The sequence below is a fragment of the Pipra filicauda genome, unplaced genomic scaffold, assembly GCF_003945595.2.
Source record: "Pipra filicauda isolate LSUMZ 115617 unplaced genomic scaffold, ASM394559v2 scaffold334_size1588553_pilon, whole genome shotgun sequence".
Lineage (NCBI taxonomy): Eukaryota > Metazoa > Chordata > Aves > Passeriformes > Pipridae > Pipra > Pipra filicauda.
Window position 1 is genome coordinate 1,495,554 of NW_024104459.1, and position 23,870 is coordinate 1,519,423.

Sequence of the window (23,870 nt, forward strand, 5' to 3'; positions counted from 1 at the left end):
GTTCTTGGTGTAGAATATCCCTTTGGTTAGTTCAGGTCACCTGTCCTGGCTGTGCTCCCTCCCAGTTTCTTTTGCATGCCTCCTCACTAGCAGAGTATGAGACAAGAAAAAAGATCTTGGTCTTAGGACAGATGTGACAAACGTGACTTAGAGAAAATGCAAAACATCAGTGTGTTATCGACACCATTCTCATTCCAAATCTAAACCACAGCAATTTAACAGCTACTGAGAAAAAATTAACTCTATCCTAGCTGAAACCAGGACAACCAGTAAAAGCCTAATCTGGGTTTCTGGATTTGGTGGCATTGATTTAATATTATGAAGTTCTAGTGTAGCTGAAGTCAAGGCAGAGGTTTATGTGTTGCTGTAATTTAAATAATGCTAGAGTTGCTTGAGAGTAAAAGGTTGTTATAAAGTGGTAGGAACAACCTGACCTTCAGCTTTTAAACAAGTTGTGTGAAGCACTAGTGTGACCATTGCTGTGAATATTGAGTCTACTCCTCCTGTAAATATTTAAAAAATTAGGAAAAGTAGCAAATAGAATGTCAGGAGACATCGAGATTTGGAAATTAAGATTAAGATGTGGAAACCTGTCTAATCCTGTGAGAAATTTAAAGAATCACCATCTTCTTTCATATGTCCATGAGATGGTTAATAATAAATGAGATTGTAATTACATTGTAACACTTTCTATCCTTTAAATCTTGTATGCTGAATCAATCAATCAATCAATCAATCAACCAACCCACAAACAAAGGAAATTAGTAAGGTTTTCCAGGATGTAGATCAGCATAGCAATTTTCGTAGTCCACATTACATGAGTCCAGTTGATCCAAAACCTGAGTTCTTCTAACCTTTAAAAAATCATTTTGGTTATTGTGGACATAGAAAACATAATGTAGTGTATTATCCTTGTTCTATTCTGTTTTCTTTGCCCTGAAACAAAGGAAATGGAGAATGGCAAGTCCTCATTAACCATTTTTAAAAATCAGAATAAACTCCAATTACATAAACCTTGTGACAGTTTCTCATGTGTGATGGAGGCAGGAGGGAATATTGTTAGAGCATGCTGCAGTTCATTAATTTTTAGCTGCTAGATATCCCTGGAGCCTGGTGTTATCTGACTTATACAAAAGCATCTTCTAGTTTGTTCCAACCTGAGCCAGGAACTAGAAAAGAATGACAGCCATAAATACTTCCCTGTTGTCTCCTTCTATAGCACCTATCAGAAACTCAGCAGGAGAGCTAATCTTTTCTGAGTAAATTTGGTAGTTTCTCAAGTTTCTAAGTTCCTTTTTCCATTAAATGTTCCCCTGAAACTTGCAGTATTGCCATTATGGTTACCGAAAGGGGAAAAAGAAGCTTGCTTTAGTTTTGTCACCAGAGAAAGAGAAAATTAAATTATATAATTTAATTACAAAAGAAAATACATTTAAATATATTTTTAATGAAACTATGAGTACTGTATACATAAACAGACAAGTCCTCCAAATTGGTTGCAGGAACTTATTTGATGGTGATATTGTCTCTCTGATGGAGACCCAGGTAATAAATCATTATTGGTTGCCTAATGGGAAGATCCTACTGTGAAAATAAACAGCTGTCCACAATAAAGAAATTGTTTACAAGGAACCATTACATGTCAGACACTTATCCTGTTGAGAAATGAGGGAAGGCATGAAGTACTGAGCAGTTGGATTTTTTTTTTCTGGGTTGTTTATTTCAAAGAAAAATATTTGGCTTCTTTTTGCAAAGTTTTATTATTTTTAGATTCTAAAACACGATCCTTTTTTTTTCTTTTTGTGTTGCCACTTAATTTTGCTTGGAAGGAAAGACTGTAACTACTCTTTTCTGAGATTGCTGCATATTGTGTACGTTGCTGAATTGGTTATGGTTGTACTCACACACTGTAGTTGGAGAATTTCTTCTTTTCCACTTGTCTAGTGGAGCCCTTCCTCCCCTCATGAACGACTTCAAATAAATTTCCCTTCCAAGAACATCATTCCCAGTCAGTTTGATGCCACTTGTGTGGGACTGTATTTACAGGCAAAACCTAGTCTTCAGTGAGCTACCATTGAGCAGGGTCAACAAGAAGTCTTTCCTATGCAAAGACAAAAATCTTGCTCTTATAACTTGATCCCTCTATTAACCTCTTAAAGTGTGGTTAAATTGAGCTGAGGTGATTATTGAATAAACTGGTGGGCAGACAACTGTATTTGTTACCAACAGCACCAGTCTGTATTTCTCTCTGTCCTTTGAGTGATCCATCTTTGAGATACTTCTGCATCTGCAAGACTCCCTGATTTCACTTGCAAGGCTTTCGTGTGCTAAATAGCTCAAGGGCAGCTGTGCTAAGCTCACCCAGGGAAATAGTAACAGAAAGGGCCAGGGACTGCTGAAGTAGTTTGCAGAAGAGTTTGTGCTCTTTATAGATTTAGCTGTTTGTCAGAGACAATAATTCTGTTTGTTTCTCGCACTAGTGAGTAAAGAAGTGCAATAAGTACACTTAGCTAGACTCATGTGGAGCATTTCTCACTCTAGAATGTACTTCTTACCTTCCAGATGGTGCCTGTATTCCCACATTTCTTGACAGCAGTATAGTCCCTTGTTTAATATTTGCCCAAGCACAGTGCAGAACTCTCTTAAAGCGACTCTCTTAAAGCAGCTCTCTGATTCCTAAGTCAGGAGATTCATGGATGGTTATCTATTGATGAGTCTCTCCATAGAGTGAAAGAAGATAATATTTCATATTCTGGAGCAAAAGAGGCTGAGACTTTCAGCTTAGCTAAGGTGCTACTAACACTTCATCCTCACTATGAGATTTTCAGAGTATGGCAAGGCTTTAGGGGGTCTCTTCTTGTCAAATCCCTATCCCTCCTTTGATGAGCTGGGCTTTCAAATCACAGAATACTCATTTACATGGTGCACGTGACCAGGTTTAAAGTTAGGGATCAGGTCAGATGGGAAGGCATAAGAGGGACTTAAGGCTTTCTGAAATGCTATCAAAAATCTTCCACATCAGGTATGTTATTATGAGGATTTACCGTAAGTTCCTTTCTAAGACTGTGTAAAAATTGTTTTGACTCATTGTATTAACACATATTTATTAATTTCTGAAATAAATTACTTCAGATTCAGGATTTCTGTGCGCACTTGCAATGGTTCAGGAAGAACTGATCCGTGTGTTAAGACTGCATACCTAAAGGACTGGCAGTTTCGATGACATACTTTTTAAAAGAGTTGGACTTGTCTTTCTGCGACAGGGAGGGTGACTGTCAGATGTCAGGTAACACCTGTGGTTATCTACAGGATGTCTCCATTCTCGATGTCTGCCGAATTGCCATCTGAACTTTTGTTTACACTTTCAATAAGTGTAATGGTATTGCTGAAACATTCCAGCCTGATGTTATTTTAGAAGAGTAATTTGTCAGTCTGTATTTGATTAGAAACTTTAAGACCTCATCCAATTACACAGTATTTCTGCAGGAAGTGTATCTTAGAATCATCCGTGCTATGAAAGTATCTGTAAGTTGGAAAGACCATCAAGTCTACACTCTTGAAACTATTCCTCTTTATCTTATGTTAATGTAACTGGATATTTCCTTCCCTTCGATCTCTCTTTTACACTTCCAAGAATTCTTTCAGGTAGTAGGGGGAAGCTTCTGTCACGGCTTTCACAGAGGTGTTTCTGACTTGTGCAGATGGAGGAGCTTATGTGTGTACCTGCAGAAGTTGGTCAGGCAAAAATTCTCCAGCTTAAGAGAACTGCTTTTGCTTATTGGTGTTTGGGTTCTTCTGGAGATGATTTGTCCACAGAGTGGAAGCACATGTTGGAGAACCATCGCAATCACAAGTAAATTACCTTTCTTCTGTGAACTCTGCAGGTTGTCAGTTGAGGCACATAAGATTTGAATGTAATCATTGTCTTAAAGCAGAGCCACAGCTGTTACAGCACATTTAGGAGCATGAGCACATGTCTTTGTGATTGACAAAGAAAGGTAATTGATAAATTCACAGACACTGTAAAGACCACCACAGCCATGCACAGGCAATGGCATTTTCCCCAGAATCTGAACTAAAGCATTTATTTACTGATACAATTCTAAAGGCATGAAGTAATGTGGAGTTTTTGGCCTCCTGCTAAGTCATTCTGGTGCTCAGCTACAATCACAGCTGGGAAACTATTTCATAGTCCTCTCTATACTCTGATCTAATTTTCACTAACTTTACATTGATCAAAAAGCACTAAGAACATTTAGAGAAGGTAAGAATGATATTTTAAGTCCTTTTAATGGTCCTTCACAGTACCATAAAATGGTAAGAGCAAAATATATCCAGACAGCACTTTTCCATGTACATGCACATGTTTGTAGACATTTTTAAGCCAGCTGTACGTTCTCTAGCTGAGATACTGTTGGAAAGGTAGCTAGTGCAGTGCAGAGCTCTATGGAGGATGCAAATTTTAATTGAGAAACTGAGTATATTTTCATGTAATTAATATTTGCAGGTCAGTCACACTGATCACAATGTTCAGGAAAGCTGTTGATGATGGCTAGTAGCATGCTCTAAGTTGAATATGTGTTTATATAACATGTTGGACTGGGTTGTATGTGTTATGGTTTAGCAGGATGAGGTAGGAGTAAATTTCCCTTTCAAGTCACCCCTGTTGTAGTGATAGTACTTGGATTCAGAGTTGCTAATGCAAGGTAATGGAAGTAAAATATTTGTGCTTAGTTTCTACTTCATTTTGTTTAGGTACTGAGAAAATGGTGTATCTTGCCTTAACATAGAATGAATGTATGCATTGACAAAATAAGTGTAGAGATGCAATATATTCCTTAGCAAATATATTTAAATTATAATAGGTTTTGTAAGTTGAAACAGTGTTCTGTTTTCAAAATTACTTTTTATTTTAAAATGTATGAAGTATTTGTAAGTTCACATAAATTTTATTTTTGTTCACAGATAATGCACCTCAGGTAGCAATTACCGCACCAGGATCTGGTAACCATAGAAACAGCTCTACAGGCCCAACACCTGACTGCTCTCCTCCATCACCAGACACTGCACTTAAAAACATAGTGAAAGTTATACGTCCTCAGGTAGGTGCTCACCATAAGCATCCTCTCATTAGCTGTAATTTTTGTTTTAATAGCAGGCTATGATGCATGCGTTCTAAGAGGGTGTTATTGCTTTACACATGCAAGTAGGCCAAAGACAGATAAACAGAACACAAAATATGTTTTGTATTTAAGAAGCAATCTTGATAGCAGGAGAAGATAAAATATTTTATGAATGAGCCTGAATGTACAGAGAGCTAGCAGTACATTTTTCTTGTAGCACTAATTATGAAGTCCTTATGCAATATTTTGTAATTTTACATACTATTAGTTTTCTTTCCAGTATATGTTCTGATCTTATCACTATTAATTCCATATGGCTTTTTGGGTTTACTTTCCTCTTTCTACATCTCCATTTACATGAACTTACAATGTTTCATAACTTCTTTAGTTTACCTTCCCATATAGTATTTTTTCTCAACTTTCATCCTTCCCAACTATCCATATTTCTAATACTGTTTGGGAAACAAGATGCATAATTTGTTGGAAACCTGAGTACTCCTTATGATTCTTGAAGGACTGCAGCCTTTAAAAATAAAAACTTTACAAGAAATACATTGTAGACCTTGATTTGATGGTATAGAGGTAATTAGCACAGAGCAGTTCATTTTAGAACCACAGGATCATGGGATAACATAGGTCAGAAGAAACCTTGGGATGATCTAGTTCCTTGTTTAAAAAGCTGTGACATTAGGTGTGCCAAAGCTAGCTGTGACAACTGCATGATTAATTGAATAATTGCAAAACTTTTTGGTGTGAACCAAAAGAACTTCTATTCCTCTTCTACCAATTACTGGGTTCAAATGCAGCCATCTCTTCTTTATTGCTGAGCTGCAACTGAGCCACTCTGATGCTAGTGATGTATCATCAGCATGTCACTGGCATTTGTTTTACTTGAGAAGTAAGCTGACGGATACATGATATTTTCAGAAGAATTATATAGGACAGATTGGTTTGGTACCACACAACTGTTACAATGTTGGAGGTGAATCTTCCTTTCAGTACTCATTGGAGCACAGAGTTCAGCAAGTCTTGCAGAGTTGAAGGTAATCAATCACTAGGTGTACTAGCCATTTGTGTCTAGGAGCCCTTGAGTTTCCTATGGCTGACACTGTCACTGCACGATAATTGTAGTGACTGGCAGGTGCAGACCGTCCCTCTCTTGACACTACTGTAGTTTGGGTTCCACATTCTGGTTTAAATCTAGATCGCGGGAGGTCTAAAATAACAGTTTCTTCTCCTTTTTTCTTTTTATAGTTGTTTCTCACTTTGCTTGTTCCTGTAGTGTCTCTGTCCCTCCCACCCTACATCAGTTTAGTACTGAAATGCCTCCTTCCCTCTGAGCTGTTTTTTATAGCAAACAAACAGAAAGGTATTGGAATATTGTTGGAACAAGCTGTTGTGTGATAGCTTATTGAAAATAGCATTTAAAAAGCTGTTTCCATCATGATATTGCCAACAGATGGACCCAGAACACTGAATGGTGATGTTCTCCTGCTAGTTAACTCAGATTCTGGGGAGCTATTTTCAAATTTAAATCATACCATACTGACTCCCAGTGTTCTCATCGTTTTGCAGAACAAAAGCGAGCTGTGTGATATATATGGTCAGAACTTTACCACATTTTCTAAAATGTCTCTTATGTGGCCCTATATATGGAATGCTTTCTATACAGAAAACAACAGCAGAAAGGCACATGTAGACTGGTGCATAATATATGTTGTAAGTCTGTGTGCTAATACACGAGAAGTTGGATACACTATAGCATTCAGATACCACTATGCTTCTCCTTTCTGCATGTTTTTAATCCACATCCCCTCAGTATTCTTCTTTGTTTTTGTTTTTGTTGCTTATCTGATCACCTTCCCCCAAGATCCTAACTCCAGAATTTAGACAAAGAAGTTGTAGATATTTGCAGTGTGCTGTTTGCTAACTGCTAGTGTTAATTCTGCCTGCATATTTAATTCCTTTATTCCATTCAATTACATGGCAAGCTCTTTGAAGGTTAGCACAATGGGATTCTATTCCTGACTGACCTCTCACCACTCATGTAAAACTAATGAATAGTGTTACACAATGTATGCAAAATAATTAATTTTCTGTTGGCTGCCAGGGCCTCTTTGCATTTTTCTAGCCAAATGAATAGATTTTGAACAGATCTAAGCCAGGGATAATATAAATGTCCAAAACAGCTGTCATTCCTTTCCCATTTCATGTCCAGCAGATCCAGCACAGGAAAGTGCCAGTGAAAGGCAGAATGGGAAACTCTTCAGCAGCCAGTTTTGCACTAGGCAGGCTTTGGCAGCTTGGATGAAACTGCCAGGGAAGTCTGACCTTTCAACCCTTATTTTTATTTTAATTTATAACCTTATCTTTCCTGAAAAGTTGTACATGTAATGGTTTACTAGCCGTGAGGCGAGACACTGTGTTTCTGTGTAACCAGGACAAGAGGACATAGTCTTAAGCTGTAACCAGGAAAGGTTTAGATTGGACATTAGGAAGAATTTCTTAACAGAAGGGGTGATTAGACATTGGAATGGACTGTCCAGGGAGGTGATGGAGATGTCTGGTAAAATCAGACCATCTGTGAAGGTGTTTAAGGAAAGACTGTACATGGCACTTAGTGCCATGGTCTAGTCAACATCCTGGTGTTCAGTCATAGGTTGGACTCAATGATCTCAGAGGTCTTTTCCAACCTAATTGATTCTGTGAACTAGCAGCAAAAAAACCCAAAGATTCTTTCCTCCCACCAGTCTGGTGAGGACAGGTGGTGGCAGAGAGGGGAAAAAGAGAATTCTGAAGTTTGAAGGCAGAGGTGGGGATCATTCTATCTCTTTGGCCTTTTCCTTCTAGGATTATGTGCCAGCTCATGTGATGGCAGGGCATATATACAGGCTTTAGCACATGACAGATTTTGAAGATGCTTGTATGAATATGGGGTTTAGCACAGCGCAGTGCCCTCTCCTCACAGACCAAGTGCATCTTGTGGGGACCCCTGTCAGCCACACGTGCTTCATGGGGTTCCTGAAGAGGAAGGAGGCTGTGATGCTGCACTGACAACCTACAGGGTGAAAGTACCACAGCTGGGAAGCGTGAGATAGGAACAATCTCATACACAAAGGGTGGATCATGGATGTTAAGAGATTCCTCAGAGCGGACTCAAAACTTGTTTTTTTCATTTTCTTTCTAGTTCTCTCTTAACCTGGCCCTAATTATTCCCTTCTTATATAAAAATACATGGTATCCCAAGACATGGCTGGGAATTTCTATTTTCCCCCAACCTTTCACTTACTTTTCTGAAAATTTATCCTTTCTTCAATTAATTATGATTGAGATGAGAAACCTGCAATTTGTTGTGACCCACTGCCTGTCCCTTATGAGATCCCATTGCTCTCTACAATCTATTTTAAACTCTTTGGATATGTCTCAACTATTCAATTCAGTGTAATATTACTAAAACTGAAGGCATTTTAATGGAAATGGTTTATCTCCCTGGCACAGTGCAGTACTCTGGAGGGATACTAACTGAGCTCTCAGAAGCAGTATTAGGTTCAGTGCCACTGTGCCACCCACCTGTACTACCTTCAGTCCTGAAAATGGCACAGTATTTAACAGTATTTGAGGGATCTGTGTACTCTTTTAGTTGTGCATCTTAGCTAAGGCTTGTACTTCTGCTCTAGCATTTTGCAAATATATTTATTTTCAAATTTTCCCATGGTGAGTCTCTAAAAAGAAGGGTTTGTTGAAAAGTTGCATGTATGCACAGAAGAAGCAAACAGAATGTAGCTCAGGTTTTTAATTGCTTGATCTTTTTTTTCTGGATTGTCCAGACAAGACTTACTAAGTTTTTAACTCGTGAATTGCTAGTTAGTGAAGACTTTGAAAAAATAATACACTTTCAGGTTAAAGATACATGCCTCTGTGGAGTATACTAACAGCACATGGGATCAAAAATGAGATGTGGTAGGAGACCAAGTAGGTAAAGTCTCTCTCAAATTTTAACTCAGTTACGTTAGTACATATAGTCAAATATAACTTGTCAGACTGGAATTTTAGTAAGTGATAGTAAAATTGAACTTGTTCTATCACAGGTCCTCTAGCTCTCAGTTTGGATGAAACCTGAACAAAGTTGGGCTACTTGTGATGCTTCATGTATTTTTTGTATTAGCTACTCAATTTAGTGAGATTCTCCTTACTTATTTACTTGTTCAGCTCCATTTGAACAAATAAGCTATATCCATAGAGGAAGGAAGACAACTTTTTTTCCCTAAGAGACTGTTTCTTTTGCTGGTGCTATTCACTTGTGGGTATTGGGCCAATTCTTGGAAAACCGAATTTTGACTTCTCACCTGCTTCATCTAGGCATAGGGAAATACAGGGACCATGACATTCCAATGCCTGTATCAGCCTGGACATAAATGGACAGACCAGCTGTTAGGAGATATGTGCTCCAGAGCCTCTCTGGTTGACTTAAAAAGTGGTAGTAATTTACATTCAATGAAATTATATATAATTTTTTTTTTTCAGATAGGTGCAGGAATTACTTTGAACACAAACAAACAAACAAATCATCTTAGAGGAAGCTCTGGAAAGTCACAGTTCCAGAAAATAAATTTTCAGAACTAATGGTTCCATAAACAGGATTTTCGAGTGGATCAGTGTCTCTATATCCCCATGGTGAAACAGTGAAACTATTTCCACCTGGTTTCTCCCCCATGCCGGGACCTTATTGCAGTATCCTTACTTGTTCACAAATGAAATGCATGCCTTTTAACACTTAGCTTGAATTGGCACACCCGTGTCTCTGCCCGCTGTTGCACCTGTGCACAAGTGAGAACTCATTGTTGTATCTACTGTACTTGTTTTGCAACACACAAAAAAAATCTGTTTTGTTACATTTTATCATAAAAAGGAGGGCTGGTGAACACAGTTATGCAATAAATTCTCTCACTTATTGAATGAGATCACAGGACAGCTGGGGTGCAAGGACCTTCTTTCTCCTATGAAGTGCTTTTCATGCTCAGCTCCAGTTACATGTGCTCAGCCAGGCAGGGAATAGCCAGGAAAATTACCATGGAGAAATGCTGAGTGGGCACACTGTGCTTCCTCTTCGGGTGCACACTTCTTTTTCTGCTGTGTTTTGGTGCTGGACTTTGTGCAACCATGTGCAGTGTCCATGCTTAGCACAACAGGTAAATAAGATTTTAAGAATCTTTACTGAGAGTAATGATTTTTGGGGGATCAAACCCATCATATCCAAGGTAAAAGCCAGCCCTGTGTACGTGCTTTAATGAAGTTCTGGAAGTGCTGAGTATTCCCCAAACCCACCAAAATAAAGATGTATTCTACAGTCCACAGGTGAGTAGTTTTGGTCCTCATCCTTTGTGTACCTGGTCTGGAATGTTTTTTCTGGATTTCATAGTGTTTCCAAGGTTGCATGTATCTGTTAGGCTGCAGACACATTAAGGTAGTTAGCAGCAGTCAGTGTCCTTGATTCTAGGTATTGAAATGTATTTCAGAATATTCTCTGTCTATGTGACAGAGAATGTCTGTACAAATCTACTGCACACGGTTTGATGTATTCTCATTCTAATGATGTCGAAATAAATAAACAAAGAAACAGATATATAAAGCTCCTAAATAGCCCTTTAAAAAGGAGAGCAAAGCAAAGTTAGAGGTATACTGTCAGTGCCATTAAGATGTGGTTAGCAATTCATCTCTACATGACTGAAAATAGGACAGGCATTAGGAAATTATTTTATTCTGGAATACTGAGTACCAAATACAAAAAAGAGGTTGTGATTGTAATTGTCTCGCAGGACTGATTCCTAAGCACACACACACCCCACACACTCCCACACCCCCCACTCACCCATTTTACCACAGAATTAATTTGTAGAAGACATGTAACAGCTCCAGAGGAGAATATTAGCAAAAAAAATAATCCTTAGAGCATAATGGATACTTTATGACTACTTAATAACAACATTAAACAAAGTATTGTTAAAGAGATGCATTGTAAGAGATCTCCTTTGACAAGTAACTGTAAAATATAATTCTATTTAGATTACTTTAATTAGAGCTGAGATAATATGAAAACATAAACACATCTACCCAGTACACAGTACTAATGAAAACAGCAGTGTGTGTGAGTGCATTTAATTACAGGTTCAACAGGATGCTAAAACACAAGTATAAATTAAAGCAGAATAACACTCTACTGTGAAGAGTGTTAAGTTTTTAGAGTATCACTTGTACATGCATATGTCTTCCTTAGTTGAAGTTGGTGGCTTACCTGGAGAGATTCTCTAGGCTGTGATTCTTGATTCAATATAAACACAAGTCATACGCAGAACAGAACATTTTTCCTATCTGAACTTAAAACAGACCAGGTGAAATATTGAGCATAAAGATAGTTCGGATACTGAAAGTTGCATACAACACTAGTAAAATGGGCTTTTAGCTCTGTAAGGTTGTCATCTACACTGTTTAATTGTTGACATGGTCCTGGGTATAATTTTGGTCCTATGCCCTTCTCTTTCTCCAAACGTTTCTGCTGTCGGGCCTGATTTGGGATGTGAATGGACCAAGCACCATTCCCAGTAGGTAATTCTGCTTTAAAGACCCTTCTCTGACACCTAATGAAGTTTAATGGTAGGAGTGTGAACAAATCCATACCAGTTGCCCTGCCCTATTACACATAATGCTTGAAAATAGTAACACACTCAGAATTTGGAAGATTAAAGCCTTACCTATAATGCCTTGATGGGTACCTCACCAGATTCTTAGCACTTTCCTTTGTTTCTGTGTAGTATGGGATGGTATTGAGCACCTTAGTTATTCACTAATCCTTTATCATCATCTGAAAATACACCCCATTTTCACACTTGCATGTTCTCTGTAGCATGCAGCTTAAAAAAACAGCCATCAGCTTGGCCCTTCAAAATTTGTGGTATAAAAATATGATATAAGCAATTTTCATAATCTGCAGGTCAAAATAGGGTGTTACAACTAGAAGCTGAGCTTTTTTGAAGAAAATGGCTTTACATCCTTTTTCCAACTGTTTCAGGCAAAACAACACTTCTTTTTTTAATCTTTGAATCTTAGGAAATTTTAGTAGCTGAGACATTCTTATTTATCAAATTTATCTCTTGAAATTTGAAGCTCGTTTCAACCAATGTTTTCCAGGATAGGTATAGTGGTGTATCTTCAAAATCTGGTCACATCTGTCAAGGAGGGAAACCTCTACAAAGGTGTTGCAGTTTTTAGCATTCAGGACTGCTACTCCTCACAACCCACAGCTGCAATATGGTTGCAACTGAAATAAAAGTAGAAGGCAAGGAAAATGGAAACTGGAGGTAGATCAGTTTTTTCCTGTATTTATTTCCAGTCTGATTTGTCATCTGAGCTAAGAGCACAGGTAGAAGGAGGCAGCAACCCTCTGACGTTTAATTACATACTCCGGTGGAGGGCTCCTAAGGCAGGAGCTGGGATATCATGCACAGGGGAAAACAGAAAGTGCTATGTCTGTATGGTACCTGGAGTCACACAGCATGACTTCCTAACCACAGGCTACAGAAAAAAGCTGAGTCTGTGCCATTCTTGAGCATGTCACTGGCAGTGGAATGATCAAAATGTGCTGATGGACCGTGAGATTACTATAAAAAAGTATGCACTTGCTGCTCATGCAGGATGCAAGTGGTGTCTGTCTCTAAATTAAAAATCAGTCAAACAGAACTTTCTAGGACTTTGACACTATGATGCCATTAAAAATTACAGAACACATAATGCTCTTAGTGTTGAAAAGGATCTACAGTTAAAAACCAGTTAAAGCATTTTTTTCCCTTTTTCTTTTTTTTTTTCTCCCCGCCATGATCCTGTAAGCTCCCTGGTATGGCTGCTTGAGATATATTAGTTGACAGCCTCTGTGTAATTTCTGCTTTCTACTTTTAAACTAAATTAAGATGTTGGGAAGTAAAAACAAGAATGTCAAGATGGGTGCTGAAACTGCTTGTATTTTATTTTTAATTTTTGTCATAATTTAAGATAAGATTCTGTGAAATGAAAAAAGAGAAAATTATATTACCTTATTAAAAAGACAATGTGTCTTCAACTTGTTTAAAATGGTATTTTGAGGCTTGACAGAATAATTGATTCAGTATTCTAGTAATAATTCGAGGTAGTCTTTCATTTCTAGGTGACATAGATGAATCAAACCCAGATGCATTGTAATCTCCAGTTTTTGCAATTTCAAGGGTACTTGATCACCTTAGTTCAGATCCTATAAATCAAATAATTCTTGGCAGCAGCATTGACTGATGAGAATGTATCAGGCCTGATGATTTCTGCAAATCAAACTGAGGTACTGGAGACAGTAGTAAACAAAGAAGCCTGTCCTGTCACAGGCTGTATTTTACCAAGAAAATTATGAATGTTTTGGGCATTTATGTAAGTGTACATGAGGAAAAGAGACAAAGAGAAATAGAGATGGTATGCTGGGATGTTGAGACAGAAGACAGAAACCATAAAAGTGATGTGAAAGTTGTATTTGAAAGGGAGGACAGAGGCTAGAATTGGATACATTGAAGGACAATGAGGGATATAGTGACTGATAAGGTCAGTGTGAGATAGGACCATGTGGGAGTTTGTTTGAGGAATCTTGATGACAAAACCACAGAGAAAGCAGAGAACCAAGTTTTGGAAGACCAAGTAGAACTGAAATCAGCAAGGATACTGTGAAGGGTGTTTTAGAGTAACATAGGTAGTTATGGAAGGAATGTCACAAGAGAGGTGCCCATAGGGGTTGTGAATGCCCCATCCCTGGAAGTGTTCAAGGTCAGATTGGACTAATGGCCTTTAAAGACCCCTTCCAACTCAAACCATTCTGTGACCCTATGAAAGGGGAAATGAGAACATAGAAAGAAAATGGGATTTTAGAAGGAAGGAAGCTGGTGAATGGAAAATTTCTGAAGTAGGAGTGAGTTGATCAGAGAATGGAAAGAATGGAATCATCTGGGCGGGTACCAAAATGCGAGATTTATGTGACCATGTGACTCCCCTCATACTGTATTATATATGTGAGATGAACCTGGAGGAAGAGGCTTGCTTGTTTTGGTAAGTCTGTATTTTATGTGCTAGCAAAAATTTGAGAATGTGTGTTCAGTTCTCTATTCTATCATACATTTTCTGCATGGTATAAGGCAACTGAAACCAGTTTTTACATTATGTAGGGCAGCTGGAATTTGGTAGCCTTTGCCAAATGCAGATTTCCTTAGGCTCATTCATTCTCAGTGATTTAACAAACCACACATTTATCCCCTGGGAAAACTCTGTACCCTAGTTCAGCATCTGTAAAATGGGGCAAATAGCTTTGCCATAGTAGAGAGTGTTGTGAACATTAATTTTTTTAAGGCTATGATGGTGCTATGTACACAAATCCCAAAGATAAAAGAAGGCGAAGTCAAAAACTGGAGAAATATTTTATCAAATTGAGAAAGGAATTTTGCCCTACTCCCTCTGCTAAATGTTGTAAGAAATATTTGAATGATCCCTTCCATGCTCATAGTGTTACATGCCAGTCACAGTAGCATTACATGCAAATTTCATTCATGGAAGCATTAAATCCTTACTTGTCTTTTTAATAGACAGACAATTCAATATGTGTATTTTGATGCCTTTCCTGTGTTTGCAGTTTCAGGATGGTATCTTTCATTGATATATGTTCACTACAGACAGAACATGAAAATATTCTTCTTATTAGACCTGTTTTGAATGTTATTTAAATCTTGTTCTTGCAATACCTTTAAATATTTGTATTGGTACATTTTTGCTTTTGCATTGATAGGGTTTCTTCATTAACCTGATCTGGTATGCTGTTTTAGAATACTCTAGAGTTTTCTAGGTTGGTATTATGACAATTGAAATAATAGTTGTGAAGAAAAGTCTTGAAAGTAAATGTGAGTCATTAGAGAGATTTAAACATAACAAATAAATTAAACACATGATTGTAATGAATAAAAATCTGCTTAAGGACAAATTTGCATGCAACTATGCAGCATACGTATTGGGGTGAAGTTAAACCATAAGTATGCTACAGTTTCAGAAGGGTTATCTAAGCATGTCCAGACTTTTTGAATAGTACAAAGAAGGCATGTAATGACTGACAAAACTGGCTATAAAGAATGAATTAAGCATCATCTCTTTGGGACAGAGTTTTGTGTTTGTACAATCTCTCCACTAGGAGATCTGGACCCCTGAGTAAGTTACAGTATTCCATATAGTAAATAATCTTCTTAGAATTTTTCAGAATCTATCTCGAGTTCTTGGTAAATGTAGTTAAAGGGTGGCTTTGGCAGATGCAATCCATGAAACCAAGGCTTCTGCCGGTAAGGCTGGAATTTGACTTGAGATTCTAAAGAAGGAAGGTTTCTAGAGTATGTCTAGATGTGAGCTAGAGGGAGGTGTGATTCAGTCTGGGACTAAAAACCCTGTGCTTTCATTTCTATATATAAGAATATCTCTCTGATTTAGAAATCTAATCTCCTATCATGCTTAGTACAAATGCAGGATTGAATTCAGTTACCTAAAAATAGGAATCTAATGTCATTTGAGTTGCTGTAAAGTTGTCTTTGAAGTGTACATGGAGGCTGTCTAGTATGATACAGAGCAAACACAGGGGAGACCTGCACTCTTCTGAATGGCAGCTGGATGCCAGGTGGGATGTCACAGGGAATCTGCAGTGATGGTGGATACCTGCATTAAGGCAGGTGATTTAATACCAGGGTGGCTGGAGTGAGCCAAAGTGTTCACTGGACTCTATTGATTTTGTCAACTAGATCTCAATTGACTCTTATAGGAGCTTAAATAACTAGTGTAGATGTAAATAGCTATGCTGTAAATTTAGTTATCTAAATCTGCAATGGAATTTAATCCTCCATTTCTACTACTTTTTTTTTGTGCAAATGGTACTTCAGAGAGATAGCAGGAGAGGGATGCAATAAACGCATACTGGTTTACTGAGTCTCTCTTAGCATATATTAGTGAACAATTAGTGTACTTTAACAGCATAACATTTTACAGGACCCAGCAAAGGTTCAAAAGGCTCCTCTAGTTAGCTATAAAAGTTCAGATGCTAGATTCTGGTGTAATTATGTAGAAGAATTATTGGCACATATTGACAGATAGACCTTGTTAACTCTAAACAATATAGCAGAAGTGTAATGCTGTAGAGTAGCAGAGGCTGAGTGAGGTTCTGTTCAGAATCCTTAGATTGGAAAGACGTATTCAACTGAAATATGTTTCTCTGAATTAATAATAATAATGCCCAAGAAATTATATAGAAGCTATTTTGTATCACCCAAGTCAGCAGATGGTTGCATTTTAGCACAACAAACATAAAATATATTTCTAGCTTCCATGATTGTCTTTGAAAATCAGTCTAGAATTATTTCTTATTACTAACCCATGTCCCCAGAGCAGATAATAGTTTTTTTGTTGAGAGACACACTTACAACCTGTGAGCATTTGTAAACTAAACTGATCTGTAAAAGAAGATTCAGAACAACTTGGTGGTTTTTTGGTGTTTTGTTTACCTACTTCCCCTTCTCCCTCCATCCATCAAGACCTCACAGATTTTTTTTTGTGGAACTTTTAAAAGATATTAGAGTAGCTTGTAATACTACACTTAGGTGTAGTCAAACAACTATCAACCTTAATAGGAAAAGGCCAAATTGGGTATCAGATGCTTCTATTCTAGCTTCAAGAAAGGGGCACACAGTCAAAGCAGTGGCTGGAGATAAAGGCCAGAGCAGTTGCTTTTGAAACTGCTTTGGAAAACAGAGCTGGACCATTCTAGCTGCCCATTTAGGTAGAAACTGTCTCAGCTAACGCATGATGAGGAATATCACACATCATGTTAATTGAAGTGGCCCCTTTTCATCTCAGGAGTTAAGTCCTGCAAATCTGCAAAGACACCATTGCTTGGGAAAGGGCCAGAAACATGCTTCTAAATGACTGGATATCTTTTTCAGTTTTAGAAATAGGTCATTCATGAATCTGTTGTCTAGCAAAAGTGTGCCATTTAGGTTTAAATACACGTGAATGTTTTTGATTTGATCAGAGAGTTTTTTTGGCTCAGGTCCCAAACAATGACTGTTTGATATTGAAGTCTGTCCCTGTTCACTGAACTCTCCCATGAAATTACTAAACTTAGGAGTCTACCTTTCAAAGCAGAAACTGGTTTTAATCATTAAAGTAAGTAAATCCCCTCAATAGACCATAGATGAGTTCCAGATGAATGCCCAAAACTTTCCTTTGCAGTTTTTCTCAGTTTTAACAGGACACAGTTAATTCACATGATGCCCAACACAACTTTAAAAAATAATCCATTATATAGACCTAAGTCTATCTGATTTTTTTTTTCTGACATTCCTATAGAAAGAGTGAATTTTTACTGAAAGCAGTCTGGTTTGGTATTTGTAACACAAACATTGCAAGACTTGTAACCTAAATATTAAATAGACCACAAAAAAAATTGAAAATTAATCCACTGGGATAGACTATATTTTAACAGCTAGTTCTAAGTAAGAGATGGTGAATAGCTTCATGGTCCAAGAAAAATCTTATTGCTCTCATAGGCAATAATTTGGTCTTGACACTAATAAGTATAAAATTCTTGACCTTTACAAATATTCTGACTTGTTAAGCTTGACGTGCTAGAATAAGAAGAGATAAAGCATCTTTTACTCTCTTTTTTTCTATTTACTTTTTCCAGCTTTAGTTATTTAAGGCAGAAGTTCCTGAAAAGTTTTTCGCTGTTGTGAAATAAGTATATAGACAGCAATAAACCTGGATGCAGGGCTTTCTCTCTTTTGGAGATGTTTTATGTTTCAGGTCATTGGTCCTGAAGTGGCAAGGAGCATTGTGGAGTCAAGGTATTTTGAATATGAAACTAGATGAGTGGTGCAACTGACTGTTTAGCATGATATTGCAAAACAGCAGTGGTCTGTGGCTTATAACCCATGATATCGAGCACTAAGGTTATGTCTGTATTAATAAGTAGTGCAGTACAACAGGAACAGGGCTGTGTAGTGAAAAAGTTGTTGCTGACCTGGTGATCACACTATATAGATTTAATTTCTACAGCTTATGGTGTAGATCCACCTGAAAGAAATGAGTTTCTCGTGCTCTGAAGCTACTCTGCAATCCAAAGCCAAACCGTTAAGTGGGGTTTGTTCAGAAGTTCACTTCAAAAGTAAATGTTTGATATAAGGTAGTAGCAAGTTTTCACACTGTTCCATGAAAACTCATGAAGAAAGTTTGATTTTCATGCTTGTTTTTGAGGCTGACACCGTTCCCCTAAACTTTTAGACATTTCAGTCTTTGAATATTTAAGGCGTATTCATAAATGGAATAAACAGCAGAGGGTTGCTTTTGACTGATGAGTGCTTGGTATTATTTAGTAAACTTCATTATACAGGCATCAGCAGGCTAATTGTTTTGCAAGATGTACCCAGCAATGCAGCTGGTGAAGAGTTCCCTTTCTTATCAAAAGATGATTGCAATTATTATATGCAAGAACGTAAAAGCCTACTTTATGTTGAATTAAATTGATTAGAATGAAGACATGCATTTTTGCTAATGAAGATTAATTGAAATTTTGGAAGGAAATTATCTCTACACAGCTTGTCACATGGAATGATTTTTATTAGTATAACCTTTGAGCCAAATAAAAACGGTAAAAAGAGTGAAACCCTATCTAGATTTGTGAAATGTTAAGTAATGAAAATGATACAAAAAGTTTCTGTTTTTTCATGCCAAACTTTTGTTTCTCTTGTAGCCCAAGCAACGTACATCCATAGTATCTTCTCTGGAATTTCACCGAATGAATCACAGCCACGATTATTTTGAAATCAACTCATCCATTGGCTGTGCAAGTTTTATTTCTACTCCTGCAATCAGTCCAGCTAATTATTCCTTTGGACCTCTGGAATACAGTCTTGAAGAGAAAGAACTTCCAGGTATAGAGAAAAAAACACTTTACTTTTTCTGTCAACAAAGCTTTATAAAGCCATAGGTCTTTGGGTTTAAGTTGGAATTGCTGTTTTCTCTGGTACTGAAATACAATTACCATAAATACACAAAATTATTCCTGATTTTTTCCTGCTGCTTCACAAAGGGCTCTGATATTTCATGGCCAATATTATTAAAACATGTTCCCCCTCATTATATTTTAAATAAATCAAATCTTTTTTTTACATACTTGCCTAGAATTTAGGTATTGTAGCTATCTATTTTCATCATTTTGTGGTCCATATAATTTAATAAGAATTTTAAGTTGAAAAAATGTAATTAGAAGTCATTATGCAATCACCAATAAAGATGAGGAAGGGGACATTTCTAGGAAACCTGAGATTGTTTCTGCAGTGCGAATGGGATTCAGTAAAGCAAAACTTCAATGTATTTACTCAGATGGTAAGAGTTGAACAGAGTGATAGTGTCATCATAATGGTGAAGGTTTTATCTGTAAATAGAGATTCACATCATGAAAATGCTTTAAAAAAGATGTAAGTATTTTCTTTTTCACAGATCAAAACTTCAGGAGTGGGAAATTGTTGGTAACCCAAGCATTTAGCTTTGTCCCTTCAAATTTCACATGCAAGTCGATTATTTAGGCTAAACTTGTAGCAGAAGAGTATGGTATTTGGGAAAGCTGATGTATTGAAACAAATATCTTTAATAGCTAGTTTATGGGATCTGCAGATGGAATTTTAAAGAGATACAGTATTTAAGATATAAATAGAAGTAGGTTACTGCAAAATAAAAAATAATGCAAGTGTTGAAATTCAATGCAAACATATCAATTGGCTTCTGTAGCATTGATCTTGAAATTAGATGAATCCTCTACGTTGCTTGTTGGTAGGGTTTGAAACTTCTCAAAATTGTTGCTTTTCAATGATTTAAAAAATAATTCATAGCTAGATCAAAGGAAAACTATATCGTTAGAGAACTGTTGTGAAATAAGAGTGAGAAATTCTATCTGCTTTGATAAAGAAAGAGTTTAAATGGTCAGGAATTATTCATATTGGTTTTGTGGACTATAATATATTATAATCAAAGATAATGTACCATTATCTTTGAAACTAGAAGAATATGTTTATATTCATGGATATAGCAAATCTTTTCAAACTTAACCGGAAATAATTAATTTGAATGGTATCTTTTATTTATCTGGGGTAATTTGATTCTTTAGGGCTTTGTGTGTTTTTTATTTTTATTGGGTTTTATCTACTGTAAATTCTCTTCAGCGATCACAGGTTTTTTCTGGGTAGTCAAATGATGCTAAATACTTCTTGATGTTTAAAAGCAAAAATAAGAAAACAGAAAGAACATTGACATTAGATTTTAACTTCTCCAGATTTCTGCTGTTGCACAGTTCTTGTTAAGTTCTTAATAGTATCTGGATTCGCTTTACTTTTATCTTCTTTGGTTAAATTTACAACGGACTACACTCAGTAACTTCTAATTTTTGCATTTAACTGTGTGAAATTGGAACTATAATCTCATGTTTATTAGAACTAAATGTTTCTAATTTGTGGATGATTTGCTTTATGGATTGAGTGAAAGCTGAATTTTCTCTTATCTCTGCTGAGAAAGCTAAGAAAAAATAACAAAGGCAAAATGACTGAAGTTCAGATCATCTTCTACAAGTTTTTCAAGAGTATGTTTTACCATCAGTAAATCATTAATTTACAATCAGTAAATGAAATAATTATAACAAATTGAAATTCCACCCTCCATTCTCAACTGGTATCTTAGAATTATTTTAGTAATATAGGATAACAGCTTAGGCACAATCTTAGCCTGAATGAAAAAAAACCACTTTATTTTACTAATTTAATTCTTTTTGACTACTTCATGATAGATGATGCACTGTAATTCTGCAAGAGACAAGAAGTACTAATGTGAAAAGAGAATAACAAAATCTGGAAAGAACAGATCAAAATTGTGTCTAATGGAAAATTCACTGATGCTTGTCTCTTACCTAGGTTGTTAAAAGCTGAACTTTGAATAATAATGGTCAGCAAGGAGCAGTAAAAGTAGGGTTCTGTGTTTTGCTACAGCTTTTTCCTGCTTTAGCCAGCTGTTGTTTCTCTGAAAGGTTCCTTGTTCCCTTTCCAGATCTACACTGACAACAATTACAGTTCATCATATTTCTTGATTATAATCTTCTGAATTACCAATTTGTTCTGAAAATTTGTGGAACATCTGCACCTTAAAAGACTGTTTCTTTTAATAATAATTGAGGATTTGTGCACATTTGAATGTTTCCTCCTTTATTATATTCCTGTGTCTCGCATTTTATTTTCTTAAAAAAAAACATCATCAGCAAAAAGCGGTGAATTATTTTATCATGCGTATTGATGTCAAGGGCCTGACCAGAAAGAAACGATATACAGAAGGGACTTATTTTCATAGTATCTGCAGCTAGTGATTTTCTGTTCCCTTCCTTGAAACAATCACAATACTTTTTACAGGATTTCTAAATCAAGAATTGACACCTAAATAAGGCATTAGTATTTCCCTACTTAATTTCAGTGCTTTTTATGTTTTCTTCAGAAAACTTGCAATGATTCATTATCCTTCAGATAAAAATGAGAGATGAATACAACAAAATAATTATTCTGTTTCTAAAATCTTTATCATTTTACCTCTACCTCAATAATCTGCTACCAAAAGAATCAGTCAAGCTCTTGTAACTGCTGATAACTTAGAGAAAATTCCTTTTTATGTTTGGTGATTGCAGTTTTACTCTTGATGTTTGCTAATTCCCTAAATCCCCTGATTTGAAACAGGGATCCCGATTTTTGAGAAGTATATTTCTATCGAGTAGAAGATCACTGAACTCTACCACAGCACTATATTATCTGAATGACAGCACACGACAACATTTTCTAATTAATTAGCTGGAGAACAGGCGTCATATAGTGATAAGTATGTTCTTTAGCTTTGGCATCAGATGGCCTTGTAGAGTAAACAAAACTACATATGTTGCATGCACGGATGGCAGGAGATACCTTAATACCAGGTTGCCTGATGTAAGGATAAAGGTTGTGTTATTTATTTTGAACTTTAACTGGTGGAAGAACCCGCAACAAGTTGATGAAAACTCTGTTTTCACTCCAGTATGTGTAAGGCAGACTATGTGAATACAGCTTTGGCGTGACCTGCTTTCACAGCTTTATCTGCAGCAAGAACATTGACTTCATAGAAGCATTCTTGAATTCAGAATGAATGGTTATGCTTTTATAGCATTGCATTTCACCTCAAGTTGGAATGCATATCAATAATGTCAGCTATTACATATACTAATATAGAAAGTTACTATACTGAAAGTGAGACTACTCCATTGCACAGAGAAGTCATTACTGTATGTAACTCTGTCCTGCCAAGATGTAATTTTCTTGATCATTCGAATACATGTTCAGTAGGTGTTCTGTTAGATAACACAAATGAAAAATTAAATACCTTATAGTCAGGTGATTGTTTCGTTTGTGAGATATTCCTCATGTAACTTGACCATGAACCAAGACCACTAGATGTGCAAGATAATAAACTCCAGAAGAGGGCAGCCTGGGCTTTCAGGGAGATACCTCTCTAACATAGCTCCGTGCCTTGTTATATGCATCCCTCAAGATCTCTTTAAACTGTAAATCTTAAAGATTGAAGCTGACCAAATTGTGGCTGCCTTGGTAATATCAACTCGGCACAATCAACACCTGCAGCTGAAACTGTAACTCTGGATGATTTTCTTTCTCATTTTTGCTTGACCAGTCAGAATAATTATCTTTCTCTAACCCATATAACTTCTTGTCCTGACTATAATTGGGCCGTGAAATTAAAAAGACAGCTCTTCAGACGTTCTTGTTCTGTTTCAGATCACAAAATAGGTCTGTACTCAGATGTATGTATGCAGTAAAAATGTCAGCAAATGTCTGAAGGTGATCTCATTACAATCTTTATTTTCAGTCCATGAAAGTCAAAAAGTTCTGTATACCACTCATTGTCAAAGAGCATACAGTTTTTTCCTCATCTTTCAGTGGTACTGGGTTTATCTCTTAGTTAGAAAGGCTGTCTCCACCGTAGGACCTTAAAGTAGCTCTTACTCTTTTTACGTGCCTTGTTTTCTGACCGTGAGAAACATTTCATTCATCTAAGAAGGGTACATTTTTCCTTAAAACAACCCAAAATGTACAATTCAAGAATTGAATCTTTAGTATATGGGCTATAATTTTTTCTCTTCTACAATGAAAAAGTAATATTTGATTCACACCTTAGATTTCTTCTAGAAGTGTCTTCAGATCTTTCTTTACAGTAGGTATCAGATGAAATTGTTCTGTCTCACAAACCATATTTCTGAAGCAAAAGCAGTCCTACTCTTAAAGCTTGCAGTTTTGTTTTTCTTTTTTGAGAGAATTAGGAAATTCAGCATATTAGATTTAGAAACTTGTTTTGGAGGTCTGGTCTAGAATTCCTGGCTGTGTTGCAATCCTAGATACATTCTGCTGCAGGAATGTTCCTTTATGTGACAATAGGAAAGTGGCTATTTGAAGTAGGTCACATATTTGTCAGCATTACTTTCTCATTCAAATATCTCATTTATTAAGAGTTGATACAAAAAGATTAAACCTGTGATGTTTATGTAGACTTTTCAAGCCTTGTTTCTTCAACTATGAAAAGTTTTGGAATTAC

At 36.6% G+C, this 23,870-nt stretch overlaps 1 protein-coding gene across 1 annotated transcript in view; it reads left to right on the forward strand.

Annotated features, from left to right (window-relative positions):
* The window catches only part of LOC113997404 (ankyrin repeat and sterile alpha motif domain-containing protein 1B-like), a gene marked incomplete at its 3' end in the record, with an annotated part of 224,260 nt that overhangs the window by 134,754 nt on the left and 65,636 nt on the right, over positions 1 to 23,870 (forward strand). Inside the window, exons 11-12 of the mRNA XM_027739205.2 lie at positions 4,966 to 5,102; positions 18,958 to 19,138. Coding sequence (XP_027595006.2) covers positions 4,966 to 5,102; positions 18,958 to 19,138 — 318 coding nt within the window. The remainder of the gene's footprint in view (positions 1 to 4,965; positions 5,103 to 18,957; positions 19,139 to 23,870) is intronic.